This window comes from Rhynchophorus ferrugineus, unplaced genomic scaffold (assembly GCF_030347505.1).
Source record: "Rhynchophorus ferrugineus isolate W39M unplaced genomic scaffold, kcgeb_rfMv2 rfM8, whole genome shotgun sequence".
Lineage (NCBI taxonomy): Eukaryota > Metazoa > Arthropoda > Insecta > Coleoptera > Curculionidae > Rhynchophorus > Rhynchophorus ferrugineus.
Window position 1 is genome coordinate 30428849 of NW_027472587.1, and position 19315 is coordinate 30448163.

The 19315-nt window shown below is 32.6% G+C and overlaps 1 protein-coding gene across 3 annotated transcripts in view; it reads right to left on the reverse strand.

Annotated features, from left to right (window-relative positions):
* Brf (Brf RNA polymerase III subunit) overlaps positions 1-19315 on the reverse strand; it is a 106761-nt gene that overhangs the window by 17151 nt on the left and 70295 nt on the right. For all 3 annotated transcript variants that reach the window (XM_076411324.1, XM_076411322.1, XM_076411323.1), the window contains exons 4-5: positions 1152-1301; positions 81-174 (exon numbers count right to left, since the gene is read on the reverse strand). In XM_076411324.1, coding sequence (XP_076267439.1) covers positions 81-174; positions 1152-1301 — 244 coding nt within the window. The remainder of the gene's footprint in view (positions 1-80; positions 175-1151; positions 1302-19315) is intronic.

Here is a 19315-nt window from a genome sequence, read left to right on the forward strand (position 1 = left end):
TGCTCAACCCATTATTACCTACAATTAAAATAAATAACAAATATTGAACCCTTTTACTATCAGATATTATATGATTTTACCTTTTCCTCATTGTCGATTCGTGAACTTTAACCACTTTTATAATATCTGCGATGGATCTGTTGAACTCGTGGAGTCTAGAAGCTATTAGTAAAGCTGAAAGTGAATAAATCATTAGATTAGTTATGACTGGCATTGGGAACTATCGCCTGAAAATAGTCGAAACAGTCAATAGTCGCAAAATCGTCGATAGACAAAAAACTAGCGACTGAAAATAGTAATTACTATTTCCTATTTACTTTTACTATTTTCAGTCAAATTCACGGTTCGATTGTTTATTTCCATTCGTGAAGTCAGACGAAAATGTACGAATTCTTTATTTTATAAATTGTGAAAAAAAAATTTAATTTTTTTATCTCTTTTAAAATATTCTCAAACCATAGAATGTTTGACTCAACGCGTCATTTTACTGAAAAGTTATAAAATAATAAACCAAAAAGTACCCAGACCATCATTATTTTCTTGTATTTTTTAATAGTCAAGAAAACAAATTGTTCAATACTAAAGAAGAGTTTTTTATTAGAGTAAATTTAGTTCTCAAGATTTCAAGAAATTTTGACAACAAACTCAAAATAGAGAGAGACTGATGGAAAAGAAAAAATTAAGGAAAAAAAAACTAAAGTATTTTACTATTTATCATTCCAATTTTAATCTTTTTGCCCTATTACATTTATAATCTTGAAAAATAGCTTTCCAAAATGCTACTATATTAATATATAATATATTGTTATATACAAGCGAACTACCAAAAAAGCATAAAACTATATATATTGCATTTGTAATATAATATGTAACCATAAATTCGGCACTTTTTTGTCAAGAACGCGGTTTGGACGACAGAGCCAGAATGTTAAAAATCAGTCGAATGAAATTAGTAGAACCGAAAATAGTAACTAAAAGTACATGATTGAAATAGTCGATAGTAAATAGTAATAAAATCAGTCTGAAATAGCGACTGAAACAGTCACTAGTAAAAAGTAGTCAATTACTACTAAATGGTCGATAGTCAAATTCGGTCGAAAGTTCCCAACGATAGTTAGGATAAAACATTTAGGAATTATTTTAACACTTACCGGCTCCACAAAGACCTGAAGGTCTTCTGCCGGAATGTATGCTGTCCCGCTTCATTCTTTGTACCAGACGAAGAGCAGTATTAGTTACTTGCTGGGTTTTTGGACCGAATTCCAACTTAGATGCAAAACGAAGTATATACAGACACGGATCTGAAACAAATTGGAAATTATTGATATACTTTTCATATATATATATATATATATATATATATATATATATATATATATATATATATATATATTTATATATTAGGTTCGAGATGTAAGTGAAAAATAAATCATTAAATGAAATTATTTTGTACAATTTACAAGTTTTATAGAGTATATATATATATATATATATATATATACTCTATATAATATATATATATATATATATATATTTATATATATATATATATATATATATATATATATATATATATATATATGTATATATTATATAGAGTATATATATATATATATATATATATATATATATATATATGTATGTCTAGATTAAACCCCACATAAGTGTGTATACGGTGACTGTGACTAGTACATCAATATATTTTTTGTTTCCGTGCAGTGTAAAGATTAATCCGATGTACTTAATATCTTGCAGTAGCAAAATATGCTTATTTCTTAGAAAACACTTTTAGGCAGATAGTAATAAAATATATGTTTTCATATATTTGAAATAATTTGAAGCACTTAAATTACTCACGTCTTTATCAAAAAGGCTGTCTGGATATGTTCAGCTGATTTCTATGTATTTTGTTATGCTGAAAACGAAAATAATATTGATATTGATGATTTATAGATTCATTAAAAAAAACCTTCAAAATGTTATGATTTACAACAATGATCATTCCGTACACCTTAAAGAAGCCTACAAGAAATTGGTACAGGTTCTTCGCAAATTAAAATATGAAGAGCATGGTTCGCAGGTTTGCGGCGTTTTAAAATTGTATATATGTTGCTCGGATAACAATCTGGATTTTGCACATCCCGTTACTTTTTGGGTCTATGGGATATCAGAGACCGATCCGTCGAGGGAACTTAGAGTTGGTGAAAAGAACGCCTTCCTTCAAGAAAAATTGATACTTCCACATAATGCTCTTTTACCATCGCTACACGTGAAGGTAAGATTTCAAATACATAGTTATAAAGTTTGGTGGTGAAGGAAGGTGTTTTCGTCGGACCTGTCATTAAACAGCTTATAAGTGACCCACAATTTATCACCACCACGATATACCCTCAAAAAGAAGGCTAGATTGATTTTGAGGATGTATTAGAGGAATTATTGAGTAATTATAAAGACCCTAACTTTAAACAAATCGTCAAAAGAACACTAAAAGCATTTCAAGCTTTAGACTGCCTAATGAGTCAAAAAGTGCTAGTCCAGCTCGACTATTTCCGGAAAAAGTAAGAAAAGTGAGTCACGAGCAAAGTAAATTATTTCACCAGGACATTAAAGAGATAGAGAAACTATACCAAAGAATATGGAGTGTCTCAACGATATCAGACTGTCTTACTGGAAAAAATAAAAGACTTTCATGTATGCTAGTGAACATAAAAAAAATGTATGGTTAATTTTTGTAAATAAAATAATACTTTTCAGATCTATTTTCTTTTTTAACCGACTTCGAAAAAGGAGGAGGTTGGGGAGAGGGGGGAAAATCGAGAAAAACCCTCAAATTTCAAAGACACGTACAAAGTTCTCACGTATTTTTTATCTAAAATAATCAGATATTTGTGTATAATGTTACTGCTGAGCTGACGAGACGGAAAATCGGAAGTCGTTCAGTGCAAAAGCCATTCAGTTTGCTTTTTAAGCACTATTTATAACATACTAGCGACCCGCCCCGGCTTCGCACGGGTGCAATGCTGATACTAAATTAAATACACTACAGAAAAAATATGAACGTTGTATATAAAAACATAGCGGCCCGCTCCGACTTTGCACGGGCATAAAATATATATGCCTATGTCACTCAATGAAAACATGATTAAAATCGATCCAGTATTTTTGGTTCATTCATTACTGCCCTTGGCCTGCACGCATTAAATTTGGAGTAAAACAATTCCTCTTCCCCTATACTTACTATGAAGATTTCCTGCTATCTTTGGAATATCTAAATTCATACAATTTTTATTACATTACACATTTTTAAACGCAAATTTTAAATTTGTAATATCTCCGAAAATATTTGTTTAATTTACATGCTGTAAGGAACCATATTGATCTATATTAATTGCACACTGTATTTAAGGTACTTAATTCGATAAGGATTAATGCCGTATTGCTTAAAATAGCTTCGTAAATAAGCCATTTTCTCACGTAAAAACTAAACAATAAAAATGGTTAATGTGGGTTATCCCTAAAAGATAAACATATACCATCGCGGACTTTTTTGTAGACCTTTTTATGGTGTACAATACTGTAGTACATTAATTTGATCTAACTCGTAGGGTTAGGCAGCGTTTTTGCTAATTGCTAAATAACCCTAAAAAAATAGGTTAATTTACGACATCACGTTAGAAACCTCTAAAATTAGCAATGTTGCCTTAGTATATTATGCATGTATTATACATATAAACCTTCCTCTTAAATCACTCTGTCTATTGAAAAAAACCGCATCAAAATCCGTTGCTTAGTTTTAAAGATTTAAGCGCACATAGGGATATAGGGACAGAAAAGGCGACTTTGTTTTATACTATGTAGTGATAAGACCCCGTAGAAATATTGTTGACAATTGCTTTTATGGTGTAATTGTTAAAGCGTTTAGCTCCCAATTAGATACCCAAACAATACAAAAATATTTTATATTGTTGTACATATGTAAAAAATTAAATTACCAACAAAACAAATCTAAATTAATATAACTATTTGGGTTCTTAAAATTAAATTACGAACAAAACAAAACTGATTTGTTGCTCGGGACCGACTTCAAAGTATATAACAAATAGGTTTAGTTAGGTAGGTATTAAGCTAAATTGTGTGTATATAGTAGAATATAAAATACGTGTAATAGATAGGTTAAATAAGGTTTTGTTTATTTTTATTTAGTTATTACAACGATTATTATGTACATATTGTATTTTAAAATGTTTTTTTTGTGTTAAAGATCTAAGTTTGATTATTTTTTGATTTTTAGTGAGTTTCTTATTTATTTTTTGAAGTCGGTTCAATTTTTTCTTAAAAATATTTTGTACTGCACTCATTCTCATTTAATATACTAAGTCACTAAATACCTGTTTCGAAAAACAGACGTATCACAATTTAAGATCTTTACTAGTCTCTTAACCTGACGCCATTAGTAATTTTGAATACAGTATGATTGAAGTTTAAAATAATATTGATAAGATAATAATAATTAATAATAGCATAATAATTAATATCAGAAAGTGAACCCAACAGTAAGTTTGATCTGGATTTCTATTTTATATGTGAATGGTTCTATTATAAATCATGAAAAAGACCGATCTGATTTTATGAAATAGTCTCAAGTAGGCGCTTCGCTATTCAGATTTCTTTGGAGAGTATGACAGTGAATTTCCTTCAATGAAATAATTCTCTTCTATGTATTCATTTCATTCCACACAAGACAAAGAACGATTACGAACATATTTGTATATTGTATATACAAGAAATGACTGCAAAACATCAAAATGATGCACTACCTCATCTAGAACTTTTATATTCAATGAAGAACATACGAAAATTATTAGAAATTGTTGTGGCGGCTTGGTAAAGGCGACAGAAACCTTAGGGGTGCGATAGTCGCGGGTTCGAATCCTGCTGGGGCATGGTCGTAAATTTATGTTTGTGATTGTTTAATATTTATGATTGTGTGTACTTGTAAGAGTACAAACTGGGTAAGACCGGATGTCTTGTGGGATGATTTCTAAGTTGGTCACTCGCTAGTCGGTAGGCTTAATGCCGAGTACCGTGGTTCGAAGCCCATGTTAAACAGTAGGTCCAGTCCCGATAAATCCTTGTTGGTAAAAAGGAGACTTTACAATATATAACAGGTCAATTGAAAAGTCCCCGACCTGACACAGAGATGGCGCTACTAGAATTAAATCCATATGTTTTTTAGTTAGCGCTAACCCTCAAAAGATGTGTGTATAAATTTGGCAGCTGTCGGATCATTAGTTAGTGAATTGCATTTTGAGTGAAGCAACTTTTGTTATTGTGAAAAAAATGGATAAAAAGGAATTTCACGTGTTGATAAAATATAGTTTTTTGAAGGGAAAAAAATAGTTGAAGCAAAAACTTGGCTCGATGTCTAGTTTCTGGACACTGCCCCAGGAAAATCAACCATCAAGGATTGTTATGTTAAGTTTAGATGTGGTGAAATGAACGCCGAAGACGGTGAACGCAGTGGACGCCCAAAAGAGGTTGTTACCGACGAAAACGATTTTGAATTGACATATTGAAACTGAACGAAATAACAGACACTCTAAATATATCAACTGAACGTGTACATCATATCATTCACAAATATTTGGGTATGAGAAAGCTCTGTGCAAAGTGACCAAAAACATCGACCAGTTGATGATTCGGAGCAGTCTTTGAAGATGATCAAGCGTAATAAACCCGAGTTTTTGCATCGATATTAACATGGCTCCACCATTTCACTCCGAACTCCAATCGGCAGTCATCCGAGTGGACTGCACATGATGAACCTGCTCCAAAGCGTGGGAAAATGTAAAAGTCGGCTGTATTTTGGGATGCGTATGGAATAATTTTCATTGCTGACTACCTTGAAAAATTGACTATTACTTAGCATTATTGGGCCGTTTGAAGGACGAAATCGCCGAAAACGGCCGCATTTGTAGAAAAAGAAAGTGCTACTTCACCAAGACAATGCACTGTGTCACAAGTCAGTGAAAACGATGGCAAAAATCCATGAATTGGGCTTCAAATTGTTTCCTCATTCATCGTATTCTCCAGATCTGGCCCTCAGCGACTATTTCCTGTTCTCAGATCTCAAAAGGAGGCTCACTGGGAAGAAATTTACGTCGAATGAAGAGGTGATCGCCGAAACTGAGGCCTATTTTGAAGCAAAGGACAAATCGTACTACTATACGCTATAATCACCTTTGAAGGGAATTATTGAATAAAAAAACTAATTTTGCCAAAAAAATGTGTTTTACTATGGTAGGCCGGGGACTTTTCAATTGACCTGTTATATAAAAAAAAAAGATTGTGGGAAAAACTCCCTCTTCAACACAAATACGAATTAAAACTTTTCTTAGAAATGCAATGACCGAAGATTATTTAACAGTTCTTTCAATGCCATCTATTGAGAAAACACCTTGAATGATTACAAAACTTTCGAACAGAAAAAAAAACCGGAGCATAGATTTGATTTATAAAAAATAGGTAAGTTGTTTTTTTTTGAAAAAATTACCGAAACAATTTTTCCATAGCAATTTTTACTAGGAGCCGTCACTGATATCGCGCACATCTTGAAGTATCGTCAAAATATATATGTTTCTCCCAAAAAAAAAATTAAAATTCAATTGTAGAATTTAAAGAAGCAGTTAAAAATACATAACACTAACGTGTAAACTGTTAATATTGCAATATACTTGTTAACTCGTTTTCTTAATATATTATCACAATATTACTACATAGGTTTCGGCTATTGCTCAAATATATGTAGAACAAAGGACGAGATAGGTTTAAAGATTAAGAACAAGAAGAAAAATGTTTATGTGACAAAAGGTAAATATTGCACAATTTCCCAAAGGTTATATACCAGTATATACAATCTTATATTTTTTTTGGTAAAAAATATAAGATTATCTAGTAAATATTTAAAATAACTACTTACATAATAACAGTCAATCTTACTACATGAATTCATTGAAGATATTTTGCTTTACTGCTTTAATTTACTGTAATCATATTTGAGATGAAAATTACGTATTCATTCTGAGGGTAAGCCAAAAACTTAAATGCTCGGGTAGTTAGTTGTAGCCTATTGGATTGTTAACGGTACGCCACTGACAGCGTTGCCAAGTTGTGGGGAATTCCCCAATATTGGGGAACATCATCTTGATTTGCGATTTATTGGGAATTGGTATTAAAAATTAGATGAGCGGTAGTGAGCTCAGTTACAGTGAGTTGTGATAAAACTGATGGGGTAAAATGTTTCGTCTTAAATAGACTGCGGGAGAATACTTGTTCCTAGACATAAAAATTATGATGTCTTTACTGCTGATGCTGCTATTTTCGAACGCATCGGTCCAGTGAACTTTTAGTGCCCTTAAAAATTTGAAAACAGACAGTTGCAATCGACTAAATACCGATCTGTAGTGTCTTTAATGGCAACAAGGGAAGGGAATAAGGAATTGGAATAAATAATAGAATAAATATATAGAATAATATATAGAATAAACAAATAATTAGAATAAATAAAGTTTAACCCATTAAACAAAATGTTCGCAAGAAAAACATGGAAAAAAGGATGACGTTATAATTCATAACATTTTATTTCATATTATGAAAAAATAAAGGACAAATGTTATTTAAACGCTTGAGGATTGTTTAATTTCTTTAAACAATTTTAAGGGAAATAATTTGTTCTACCCAATTTGAGAAATTTTACTTGAATTATTTGACAATAGCAGAGTAACTACGAGGGGGAATCAAAAATAAACGGTAATTTTACTATTTAGCTTTTTATTTAACGTTTTTACCACAAGCCATGACTGAGCGCTAGGTACCGCTGACCAATAAATTTATTTTACAAAATTACCGTTTAAATTGTGAAGAGAATAATAAGAAAAAAATATTTTGAAAATAAATGTGTATGTGTAAATAGTATGTGTCTATTACTTTATAGTGTACCCTCGTAGTTATATTTTCGTATCGTTCCCTAGTTTTATTTTAACACCACTTAAAAATACATTAAATAAGTGTACAAAACCTTGAACAGTTTATTTTACTAGTACAACTTAACATTTCGATATTAAGCCATTAAAATTTGTAAGTACTAGTAAAGATATGTGTGCTATTAACCTTTCCTTCAATAGAGTAATAAAAATCAGATTTGGTCCAAGATAAAGATTTTAGAGTTTTATATTAGAATGCGTGAAAACTTATTCAATCTATATCATATATATTGATCTCAAATTATCTTATGTATAAGGATTATGAATGAATGGTAATCCGTATTTGTACAAATTCAAGGTTTTATTGGATATGGCCAGGAATTGTATACATTATTATTCTTCAAAAAACTTTCCTGCTATCATTTACAGTGCGGGAGCTGGCAACATAGAGAAAATAAGAATTTCAGGTAAGTTAAAAGTTGTTGACATTTCATCTCTTTTACTCTCTCAGTCAGCACCCAAGTCCATCTGGCTGGCGGCCGGATCTGTACAGGTAAAAATACATAATTTTTAAATTAATTAAGAATGGATAATTTGTTTTAATGACTTTTGATGTGCTTAACAAAAATATTTAATTATTTGCCAGGCATTTTTACGATTGTTTATAATGTGCCAGACGATACTTATTATTTATAAATGAAAATTAAAAAGGATTGTGGTCAGGCAATATAAAATTACCGGAACAAAAGTTACAACAGAACTCAACAGTCACTTAAGTGACGGATTTTCGACAATCAACAGTGCAGAGGGTGCTCCACGAAGCTAACATGCTTGGAACCGCTGCGATTGCAAAACCTTTTATAACGGAAGCCAACACGAAGCTGCGAAAGAAGTGGTACAAGTTAACAATTGGAAAAATGTGGCATGGTCTGATAAATCATCAAATGGGATACAACAATTCCCACAAAAAAAACTTTCTACAGTTAAGAATGAAGGAAGTTACGTTATAATTTAGACCGCAATATTATGGAATTCAGCTGGTCTTCTCATTCATATCACTGTCCGGATTAGTGTGAATGAATATCTCGACATCCTTAATGTTGAAGTTCTTACTATGACTAGGATATTCTTGTCAAACATTGCCGTATTCCAAGATGATAATGCGTCAATACACAACAGCCTCAAAGGTTCAGTATTCTTTTGAAAAGCATCAGAATATCATCTCTGTCTAGCACAATCGCCAGATCCCAACATCATTGAAACAATTTTTTTTTACTCTTTGTAATTCCACAATCTGCCCTATAAGTAATAAGTATTTCTTATGTCTATATTATATATACATGGCATGTAGAAAATCATTAAGCGATATCCTGTATATATCTAGTCTTATTATAAAGCTTATTCTAAAGTATGTATATGTTCAGATCAAGTGGTGTTAAACGTTTTAGTCTACGCACTACGCACTGTCACGTCGCACATTTAGTTGGTTGGCGAGTATTATGAGATGCACTGATATTATTTCGAAGTACTTCACACAAACACGTTGAATTACACTCGTTATAGGTTCAAGAGGAATATCGCGTTATATCACTTTATTTGAAATATAGTACGGAGCATCATCAATGGCACATAACACTTTATTTTGGAACCGTTGAATGATGGATATATTAGATTTGCTAGTGGTACCCCATAGTTGGATTCCATATGACCAAATAGGCTTGAGTATAGACTGATACAGCTTGTTATCTAATGATATGATGCCCGATTTGCGCCCGATGAGCCAATACATTTGATGTAATTTCAGTCGAAGTTGTTTTCGTTTAGAGAGTATGTGCTTCTTCCAGGTTAGGCGTCGATCCAAGTGCATACCAAGATATTTAACATGCCCTGCTTGACGGAGCTGACGATGATTGGTGATATTCACTGATGGACATATTCTTCTACGCAGGGTAAACGTTACATGGGTGGATTTTGTTTCATTGACTTTAATGCGCCATGTCTTCAAACATAATTATATTTGATCCAGGTGGGTTTTTTTGTGGGTTTATTGATGCTGTGACTGGATCTTCATGGAACGCTAAGATTGCTGTATCGTCTGCATATGTTGCAGAGTAGTTATTTTTGTGGTGGGCAGATCGGCCGTATGCAGAAGATACAGTACTGGACCCAGTACACTACCTTGCGGAACCACTGAATATATGGGATTTAATTCAGTATGTTCATCGCCTTGATTTACAATAAAATGTCTATCAGTGAGATAAGATTTTAGTAACTGATAGTCCGGATGAGGGAGAAGTTTCTTTAGTTTAACCTGCAAACCCGTATGCCATAGTTTGTCAAAAGCCTGAGATATATCTATAAAAGCAGCCGAACAATATCTTTTGGCATTTAGGTCAGTGTTTATTTTGTTTACAAGTCTACACTGCACTTGTTCAATAGTCCCATGCTTATTGCGAAACCCAAACTGATGTTCTGGAATAACTTTTCTTTTTTCTATTATATAGTTAAGCTTCTTTATGTATAGTATCTCGAAAACTTTCGAGATTATCGGTAACAAACTTATAGGCCGGTAGGAGGTCACATCTGGTATTTTTCCTGATTTAAGAAGCATTAGTATTTTAGCTACCTTCCAGATGCTAGGGAAGTAATTAATCCGTAGCATAGCATTAAATATAAATGTGAATAGTTTCATGCCCTTTTCTGATAGTTCTTTTAAAATTTTATCAGTAATTAAATCATAACCAGGAGCTTTTTTAATATTAGTTTCTCCCATTATTTTTTGTTTAACTTTTTTGACCGTTAATTTCTCGTGCGGTAAGTCCATTTGAAACGGCGAATCCAGAAAGCCAGTAATTTTATTTTCGTCATTTTTAATTGAAGCAATTGACGGATGTTTTGGAAATTCTTCAAATTATTCACTCAAATAGACCCTACGAATCTATTCCGAGAAGAATTGCAACCATTTTAAAAGCAAATGGTACCTCAACACTTTATTAATAAATAAATATTGTGTACAGTCAAGTGTTTATATTGTTTTGTCTATCGCATAAGTTAGGAAAAACTGAAATTACTTTTTCCAAACTAAATTGTTTTAATCCCCTTTTGGGTGATATATATATTTTTGCACTGTGTAAGATGCATTATCCTTGCTAAGTTCTCGAAAGGTAACTGTTAAACTATAGCAGATCGGTGAATAAAATCCAAGATATGGGCGTTTGAATTTTATTTTGATAACTACAATTATTCTATAGCCCACCGATTACTACTATCGAATACAGGCAAACCAACTGTGATGGAATTCGCCTTTTATTAGAGAGATATTATTTGCGCGCTCTTGTTACCAGTATATAATCAGTTGTAATAGTTTATTTAGGTTATATACTGTACTAGATATTAACATATTACGAAAACTACGACAATTCTTCGGTTCATACGTTAATTATCACTTTGAATATTTAACATCTGTTAAATACAAAATGGGTAATTAAATTTCATTTGTCAATTTGTAGACTTAATTTATTCAATAGCGTAACGTGTTATATGTTGTACAGTGATTATAAACTGTACAGTTTCAAATGATATTGCCTATAACAATGGACGGATAAACTGTCAACGTCTCATTGCAGTATTATCATAAAAATGATATGTCTTCTTTCTTGCTCGTTGTTTCTTGCGCTTTCTTAAAGCCCTTTCCATAAAACAGCCCATGCACGCCATAGATAACGTCGAATATATTGCCCATTGTAGCTTCCAAAGGTGTAAAATTCGTTTTAAACACGGAGTGCATATCTCCTTCTGGTTTTTTCCCGGTTATAAAGTGATAAAATGATATGATGCGTCGGAACTGGATCTTTTGAAGCATGTGTTGTTGAACTTTCTGGATCCTTTGAGGTATATTAGTTTTTCTTCAGTATTCTTCTATATTGAACTTGTTGCGTCTTTGCATGTAAAGACGCCTTTATGGTTTATACGTCGATGGCTAATATTTATTTCTTCTATGGTTCCGAATAGTTCAGTTGCCCTCGACGTAATTAGATATAACGTTGGCATATATGAAGGAATTGACATACATATTGGAAATTGACATATAGGAAGTGATGTTAAGAAAGAATAAAGAAATGTTGTAAAGCAATAAGTAGTATGTACATAAAATATAGAAAAATAAGTATCTAACGTAATATGTATAATTAAAGTAAGTAAATAAAGTCCATAAATAGTTGATAATATAGTTTATTACTTGCTAAGTATATATTTTTATTAATCTCTTAGAACGTCAACAATCTGCCCATGGGCAATGAGTATTATCATATGATTTTAGTTATATAATATAACTATTCTGTCATGTAGAAGATCACTTCAGTAACTGATCTATTGTACAACTTATATCTAAATCTTATTCTAGATACTATTCCAACCTATTTTAAAGTCTATCCTAACTTATTATAAAAACTATTCTAGCTTATTCTAGGGATTATTAAATCTCACTCACTCTATGGGTCTATTAATCAGTTTACGCACTTCACTGCCATCGCGCACATTTAACTGTTTGGCAAGTGCATTGGGATGCACTCATAGTCTTTCGGGGTACTTCGCACACTCGTTATGGGTTCTATGGGGATACCGCGTTGAATCAGTTTGTTGGATACGTAATATGGGGCATCGACGATGACTCGCAACACATTATTCTGGAACCACTGGAGGATATCTATGTTATATTTACTAGAAGTACACAACAGTTCAATACCAGAGGTTCAAATGGGTCTAAGTATTGACTTATACAGCCAAACCTTGTTATCTAATGATAATTTAGATTTACGCCCTATCAGCCAGTACATTTGGTTTAGTTTAAGCCAAAACTGTTTGCGTTTTGTCACTATATATTTTTTCCATGTCTAACGTCGATAGAAATGCATTCCCAGATATTTAACGTTGTCTGCTTGCGGTTTATAATTATTCAATTTTACTGAGGGACATGTTCTTCTACAAAGGGTGAATGTCACATGGGTAGATTTTGTCTCATTTGCTTTAATATTCCAAGATTTCAACCACAATTCGACTTTGTTAAGATGAAGTTGGAGGTTTCTTGTGGCTAATATTGGATCCTCATATGATGATAAAACCACTGTATCATCAGCATATGGTGCAACAGTAGTGTTTCTTGAGGTCGGTAGGTCAAGCTGTATACAACAGATATAACAATTGGCCAAGATACTGCCCTGAATATATTGGGTGTATGTCACTGTATTCATCAGCCTGTTTGACAATATAATATCTGTCTGTGAGGTACGATTTCAGTAGTTCAAAGTGCGCATGGGCGCTAAGTATATTAAAAGCAAATTGGTAATTCCAGTTGATGCATGTATTTAATTCTATGAACATAAATATTTGGTGAATCAAAATCGCGGGTTAAAAACCCCAACAGACCTATAATCCCTTGTTTCGTATTTGTCGCAACGTTCATAAACTATTTTGCTAAATTCCTCTGCTTGCTTTTTAAGCTCATTCTTGTAACTTTTGTGGCTTTAATCTCTTCGAGTTAGTAGGTCGTTGCAGTCTACAGAACCTGAGACATTTGACTGTGTTATTTAACTGAAGCTACAGCTGATTCTTTATGCCTGACAATGTTAGCTGGCTAAACGAACAGTGCTGTTTTCACCTTATTATTCACCAGGAGGTCAATCATACAGAAATTGAATAGAGCCAGAGCTAATATAGAGCGTTGCGGAACTCCCGTTCTTTATTAATTCGCCAGTCTAGATGGTTGGTACATAGAGGAATGTTCGGATTTGAAATTAAACTGCTAATTTGGTAGAATGTTTTGACTCTTGCAAACTCACAGAATCAACAGCATAACTTGCAAAGAAGATCATCAGAGCTTAATCGTTTTGATATTTCGAATAAGGGAAAAAACTAATATAATAATGAGTAATTATAATTCAATTTGTCTAATCATAAAGTTTGATTTATAGTTTTCCCCTTGTAGAAAATTAATATTTACGAGCGATAGAAAATCAATAAAAATATTTTGTATTCAGGAAATTCTACTTTATATACATTTCATAGATAAGGCCTTCGATTTTATTTTAAAAAATGCCATAACACTATTCAGTAGGTCGTTCCTTTATGGCAGACAATAAAAATAAATCTAGCTCTCGCCTATATATTGCTTGATTTAACATTACTAAACCCCGGGTGACAAATAACGCGTAGTAATATCGCCATATAATCACCGATTAAAGATTCACCGTATGCAATTATTAAATTATAACGAAGGATCTCCCGGTGTGGTCTTACATACTGTCCCTGTGAGCCGTGAATACAAATCGATCTATAATTTTATTGCCATTTTGAAATGTGTATTTGTTTACTTTTGTTTAAACATACCTAATAGTTCTTTACCACATCGATAACTATTAGCTAATAACGTAATATACTGGTTGAAATAGTTTCACATCGATTAGAAACACATGGACTGCAAAGTTCCGGGTCTAAAACATAGATGGCGCTAGTTTTATTGCATTTTAGTTAGTAAGTTTGTGGGTTATCGTGATAAGAGTGATACTACTTTTGTTATTTGCAAAACAATGGACCAAAAAAAATTTCGCGTTTTAGTTTTACACTGCTTCTTGATGGGAAAAAATACCGTTCAAGCGAAGCAATGGCTTGAAAAATGTTATAAGAACTCGGCTCAATCTGTAACAACAATAAAACGTTGGTTTGCTGACTTCAAACGTGGTCATAGAGACAACGGTGAGGCAAAACGCAGTGGACGTCCAAATGAGGTGGTAACACCAGAAAACATCAAAAAATCCACAAAATCGTTTTGATCGAATGACAAGTGAAGTTGCGTGAATTAGCTAACATCGTAAAGATATTAAAAGAACGTATTGGTTTTATATTTCATGAGTATCTTACTATGAGAAAGCTCTGTTCAATTTGGGTTTCGCGTTTGCTCACTGTTAACTAAAAACTAAAACATGTTGATGATTAGGAGCAGTGTTTGGCCATGTTGATAGTGGATGAAATATGGATCCATCACTTCACTCCAGTATCAAAACGATCGTCATCTGAGTGGACAGCAACTGGTGAACCTCCTCCAAAGCGCCGGAAAGTACAACAATCGGCTGGAAAGGTCATAGCCTCGGAATTTTGGGATGTACGTAAGTAATATTCATCGGTTTCTATCTTGAACTTCTATCTTGAGGAGGAAAAAGATTATTGACAGTGAATACTATATAGCGCTATTGAAGAGTTTAAGGGACGAAAATGCAAAGAAACGACCGCATATGGCAAACAAAAAAAAATAAGGATCACGCACCGTGTAACAAGTCAATTAAAACAATGGCAAAACTACATCAATTGAACTTCTAATTCAGTATGAAACAGACCGACAACAGTGATGAAAAGTATATTCACTATGATAATCCCAAGTGTGGTCAACCGAATGACGGCACCGACTTCAAGCTGATTTTTATTTAATTTAATTCCCTTCAAGAGTGAAACATTGATTATAGCGACCCTCCAACTTTTCGATATCATTTTTGTAGTACGATTTGTCCTTTACTTCAAACTAGGCCTCAGTTTCGGCGATCACTTATTCATTCAACGAAAATTTCTTCTCAGCGAGCATTCTTTTAAGACCTGAGAACGGTGGATGAGGAAGTCGAAGCCCAATACATGGAATTTTGCCATCGTTTTCACTGACATGTGACACGGTGCATTGTCTTGGTGAAGCAGCACTGTCTTTTTCATCAAATGCGGCCGTTTTTCGACGATTTTGTCCTTCAACGGTCCAATAACGATATGTAATAGTCGCTGTTGATGGTCGTTCCTTTCAAGGTAGTCAATGGAAATTATTCCATGCGCATATCAAAATACAGATGCCATAACCTTGCCAGTCGACTGTGGCGTTTTCCCACGTTTTGGAGCGTGTTCATCGTGTGCAGTGCACTCGGTTGACTGTCGATTGCACTTCGGAATGAAATGATGGAGCCATGTTTCTTCCATTGTCAATATCGACGCAAAAACTCGGGTTTATTACGCTTAATCATCTTCAAATACTGCTACGAATGATCAACTCGTTGTTTTTGGTCAAAAGTGAGCTCGCGCGGCACCCACTTTGCACAGAGCTTTCTCATACCCAAATATTCGTGAATGATATGATGTACACGTTCAGTTGATATCTTTAAACTGTCTGTTACTTGATTCAGTTTCAATTTTTTGCCAAGTTTTTGTTTCAACTGTATTTTTTCACTTCAAAAAGCAATATTTTATCAATACGCGAAATTCCTTTTTATTCACTTCTTTCACAATAACAAAAGTTGCTTCACTCAAACTGCTATAATTCACAAAGCTATCAAATTTATACCCGCATCTTTTGAGGGTTACGGCTAACTAAAAAAATTTCAATTGACCTGTTAGTTATTATAACGACTACTATGTACATATTTAATTTTAACATTTTTTTGTGTTAAAAGTGTAAGTTTGATTAATTTTTACATTTCAGTGATTTCCTTACTTATTTTTGAAGTTGGTTCAATTTTTATTTATAAAAACATAGTCTTACCCAGTGTACATATTTCGATATATTTCGAAATAAATAAAACTAGTGTGGAAAGATATATGAAATATAGATATACGATGCCAAATAATTAAATACAGTAATAATTTCAGCGTTTTCTCATGTAATTAGAGAAAATTGCAACAACGTATATAACGCCAAGCAAAATGTTTCAGTTAATGATCTGTTTCCACTTAGTCGATTAACTAACTTGTCGAAATTGGTTAAATTTAATAAACTGAATTATATATCGCAATGTGGTACAATTTATAGTCATCAGTAATTTAACTGTATGTATATCTATATTATAAGTAGCTGACTTTTTAGTACGGACCAATTCATAAAGCATCATCACTACATAGTATAAAACAAAGTCGCCTTTTCTGTCCCTATATCCCTATGTGCGCTTAAATCTTTAAAACTACGCAACGGATTTTGATGCGGTTTTTTTTCAATAGATAGAGTGATTCAAGAGGAAGGTTTATATGTATAATACATGCATAATATACTAAGGCAACATTGCTAATTTTAGAGGTTTCTAACGTGATGTCGTAAATTAACCTATTTTTTTAGGCTTATTTAGCAATTAGCAAAAACGCTGCCTAACCCTACGAGTTAGATCAAATTAATGTACTACAGTATTGTACACCATAAAAAGGTCTATAAAAAAGTCCGCGATGGTATATGTTTATCTTTTAGGGATAACCCACATTAACCATTTTTATTGTTTACTTTTTACGTGAGAAAATGGCTTATTTACGAAGCTATTTTAAGCAATACGGCATTAATCCTTATCGAATTAAGTACCTTAAATACAGTGTGCAATTAATATAGATCAATATAGTTCCTTACAGCATGTAAATTAAACAAATATTTTCGGAGATATTACAAATTTAAAATTTGCGTTTAAAAATGTGTAATGTAATAAAAATTGTATGAATTTAGATATTCCAAAGATAGCTGGAAATCTTCATAGTAAGTATAGGGGAAGAGGAATTGTTTTACTCCAAATTTAATGCGTGCAGGCCAAGGGCAGTAATGAATGAACCAAAAATACTGGATCGATTTTAATCATGTTTTCATTGAGTGACATAGGCATATATATTTTATGCCCGTGCAAAGTCGGAGCGGGCCGCTATGTTTTTATATACAACGTTCATATTTTTTCTGTAGTGTATTTAATTTAGTATCAGCATTGCACCCGTGCGAAGCCGGGGCGGGTCGCTAGTTAGATATAAGTAAAATATGTTAGATTTTGTATGAAAATTGCCTATGAAATCGAGGAAAACACTGAAATTTCAAAGGCACGCACAACATTTTCACATATTTTTTGTGACATACAAAAAATTAAATCACCAACAAAACAAATCTAAAATAATATAATTGTTTCGGTTCGGAACCGAATTCAATGGAGTCAGTTAGTAGTAGTTAAAATAATGTGACTATAGATAAATAGGTTTAGGTAGATATTAAGCTAAATTGCGTGTATATAGTAGAATATAAAATACGTGCAGTCGATAGGTAAAATAAAGTTTTTGATTATTTTTATTTAGTAATTACAACGATTATTAAGTACATATTTTATTTCAAAATGTCTTTTTTGTATTAATAATCTAAGTTTGATTATTTTTTAAATTTTAGTGAGTTCCTTAACTATTTTTTGAAGTCGGTTCAATTTTTTTGTTAATAATAGTTAACATGTAAACGTCTGAAAACCACTTATTCGTCAACTTTTAAGCTACTTGAAAGTTCCATGACAGTCTGCGCTGGATTATCGCCCAATATGTCTTGCAATTTATTGTTTTCGAACTTTTTTGATCCTTCAGACCGTTCTTTGCTCTTCATATCAAAATGATTGAAAATTGATGATTTTAAAGTCGTTGAAATCAAAACCGACCATTGGAATATGACGGAGCAGCATCGCATTAACTTTCTAAATGAATATGATGGGCTTCGATAGCAAATTTCTTCAAATTAAACATCAAACTGATTATGATTCATGATTAATGTTATAAAAAACAGCTATATTATGCAGGAAAATGTGAAAAAAGTGTGAAAAAAAAAATGAGGTACACTAGGGAGATGGAAATTGAAGAAGGAAAGAATGGATGGACAAACATAGAAAACAAATATTTCTAACAGAGTACAGCAAAAATATAAAAAACATAAAAGTAAATAAGCAGTAAGGAGTAGCACCATGAAAAATCCCCTATACCCTGTTAGTTACATTAAGTTAAGGCGATGTTCTAGTCTAGATTAAGTCCACCAATTAAGATTATGCCATTAAGCGTCATATAAGTGGCTGCATTTAAATACGAAACTTTAAATAGACAATCAAGTCAATGAAATGTCAAGTTCTACTGAACCAATTAACATTGATGAGAGCCTTCCTTATTATTCTGGCGTAAATTTCGCTTTTAGATGTCGCACCAAAAACAGCTATATCTCCAAAAGTAATTTAAATTTCGAAAAATCCTTTTTGTAATTTAAATTTTGAAAAACATAAAAAAAATTTTTTTCAAAAATTTCTAGACTAGAATACCCCCTTAGTACATCGAAGGAGTGTCATGTGCATCTCGAGTTACTTGTCATTAGCTAAATGTGTGTGATAACAGTGAAGTTCCACTATCATCCGATCTGATTAAGGGCCAGCTCTATACTTTAGAGTAACATTTAGAATAAGATGTTTTACACAGATCATTTACTACAGTCAACCTTTATCTCATGTGTAGTCGTTCTAATAAAACAGCCAATACCAGCATTAAAAATTCAG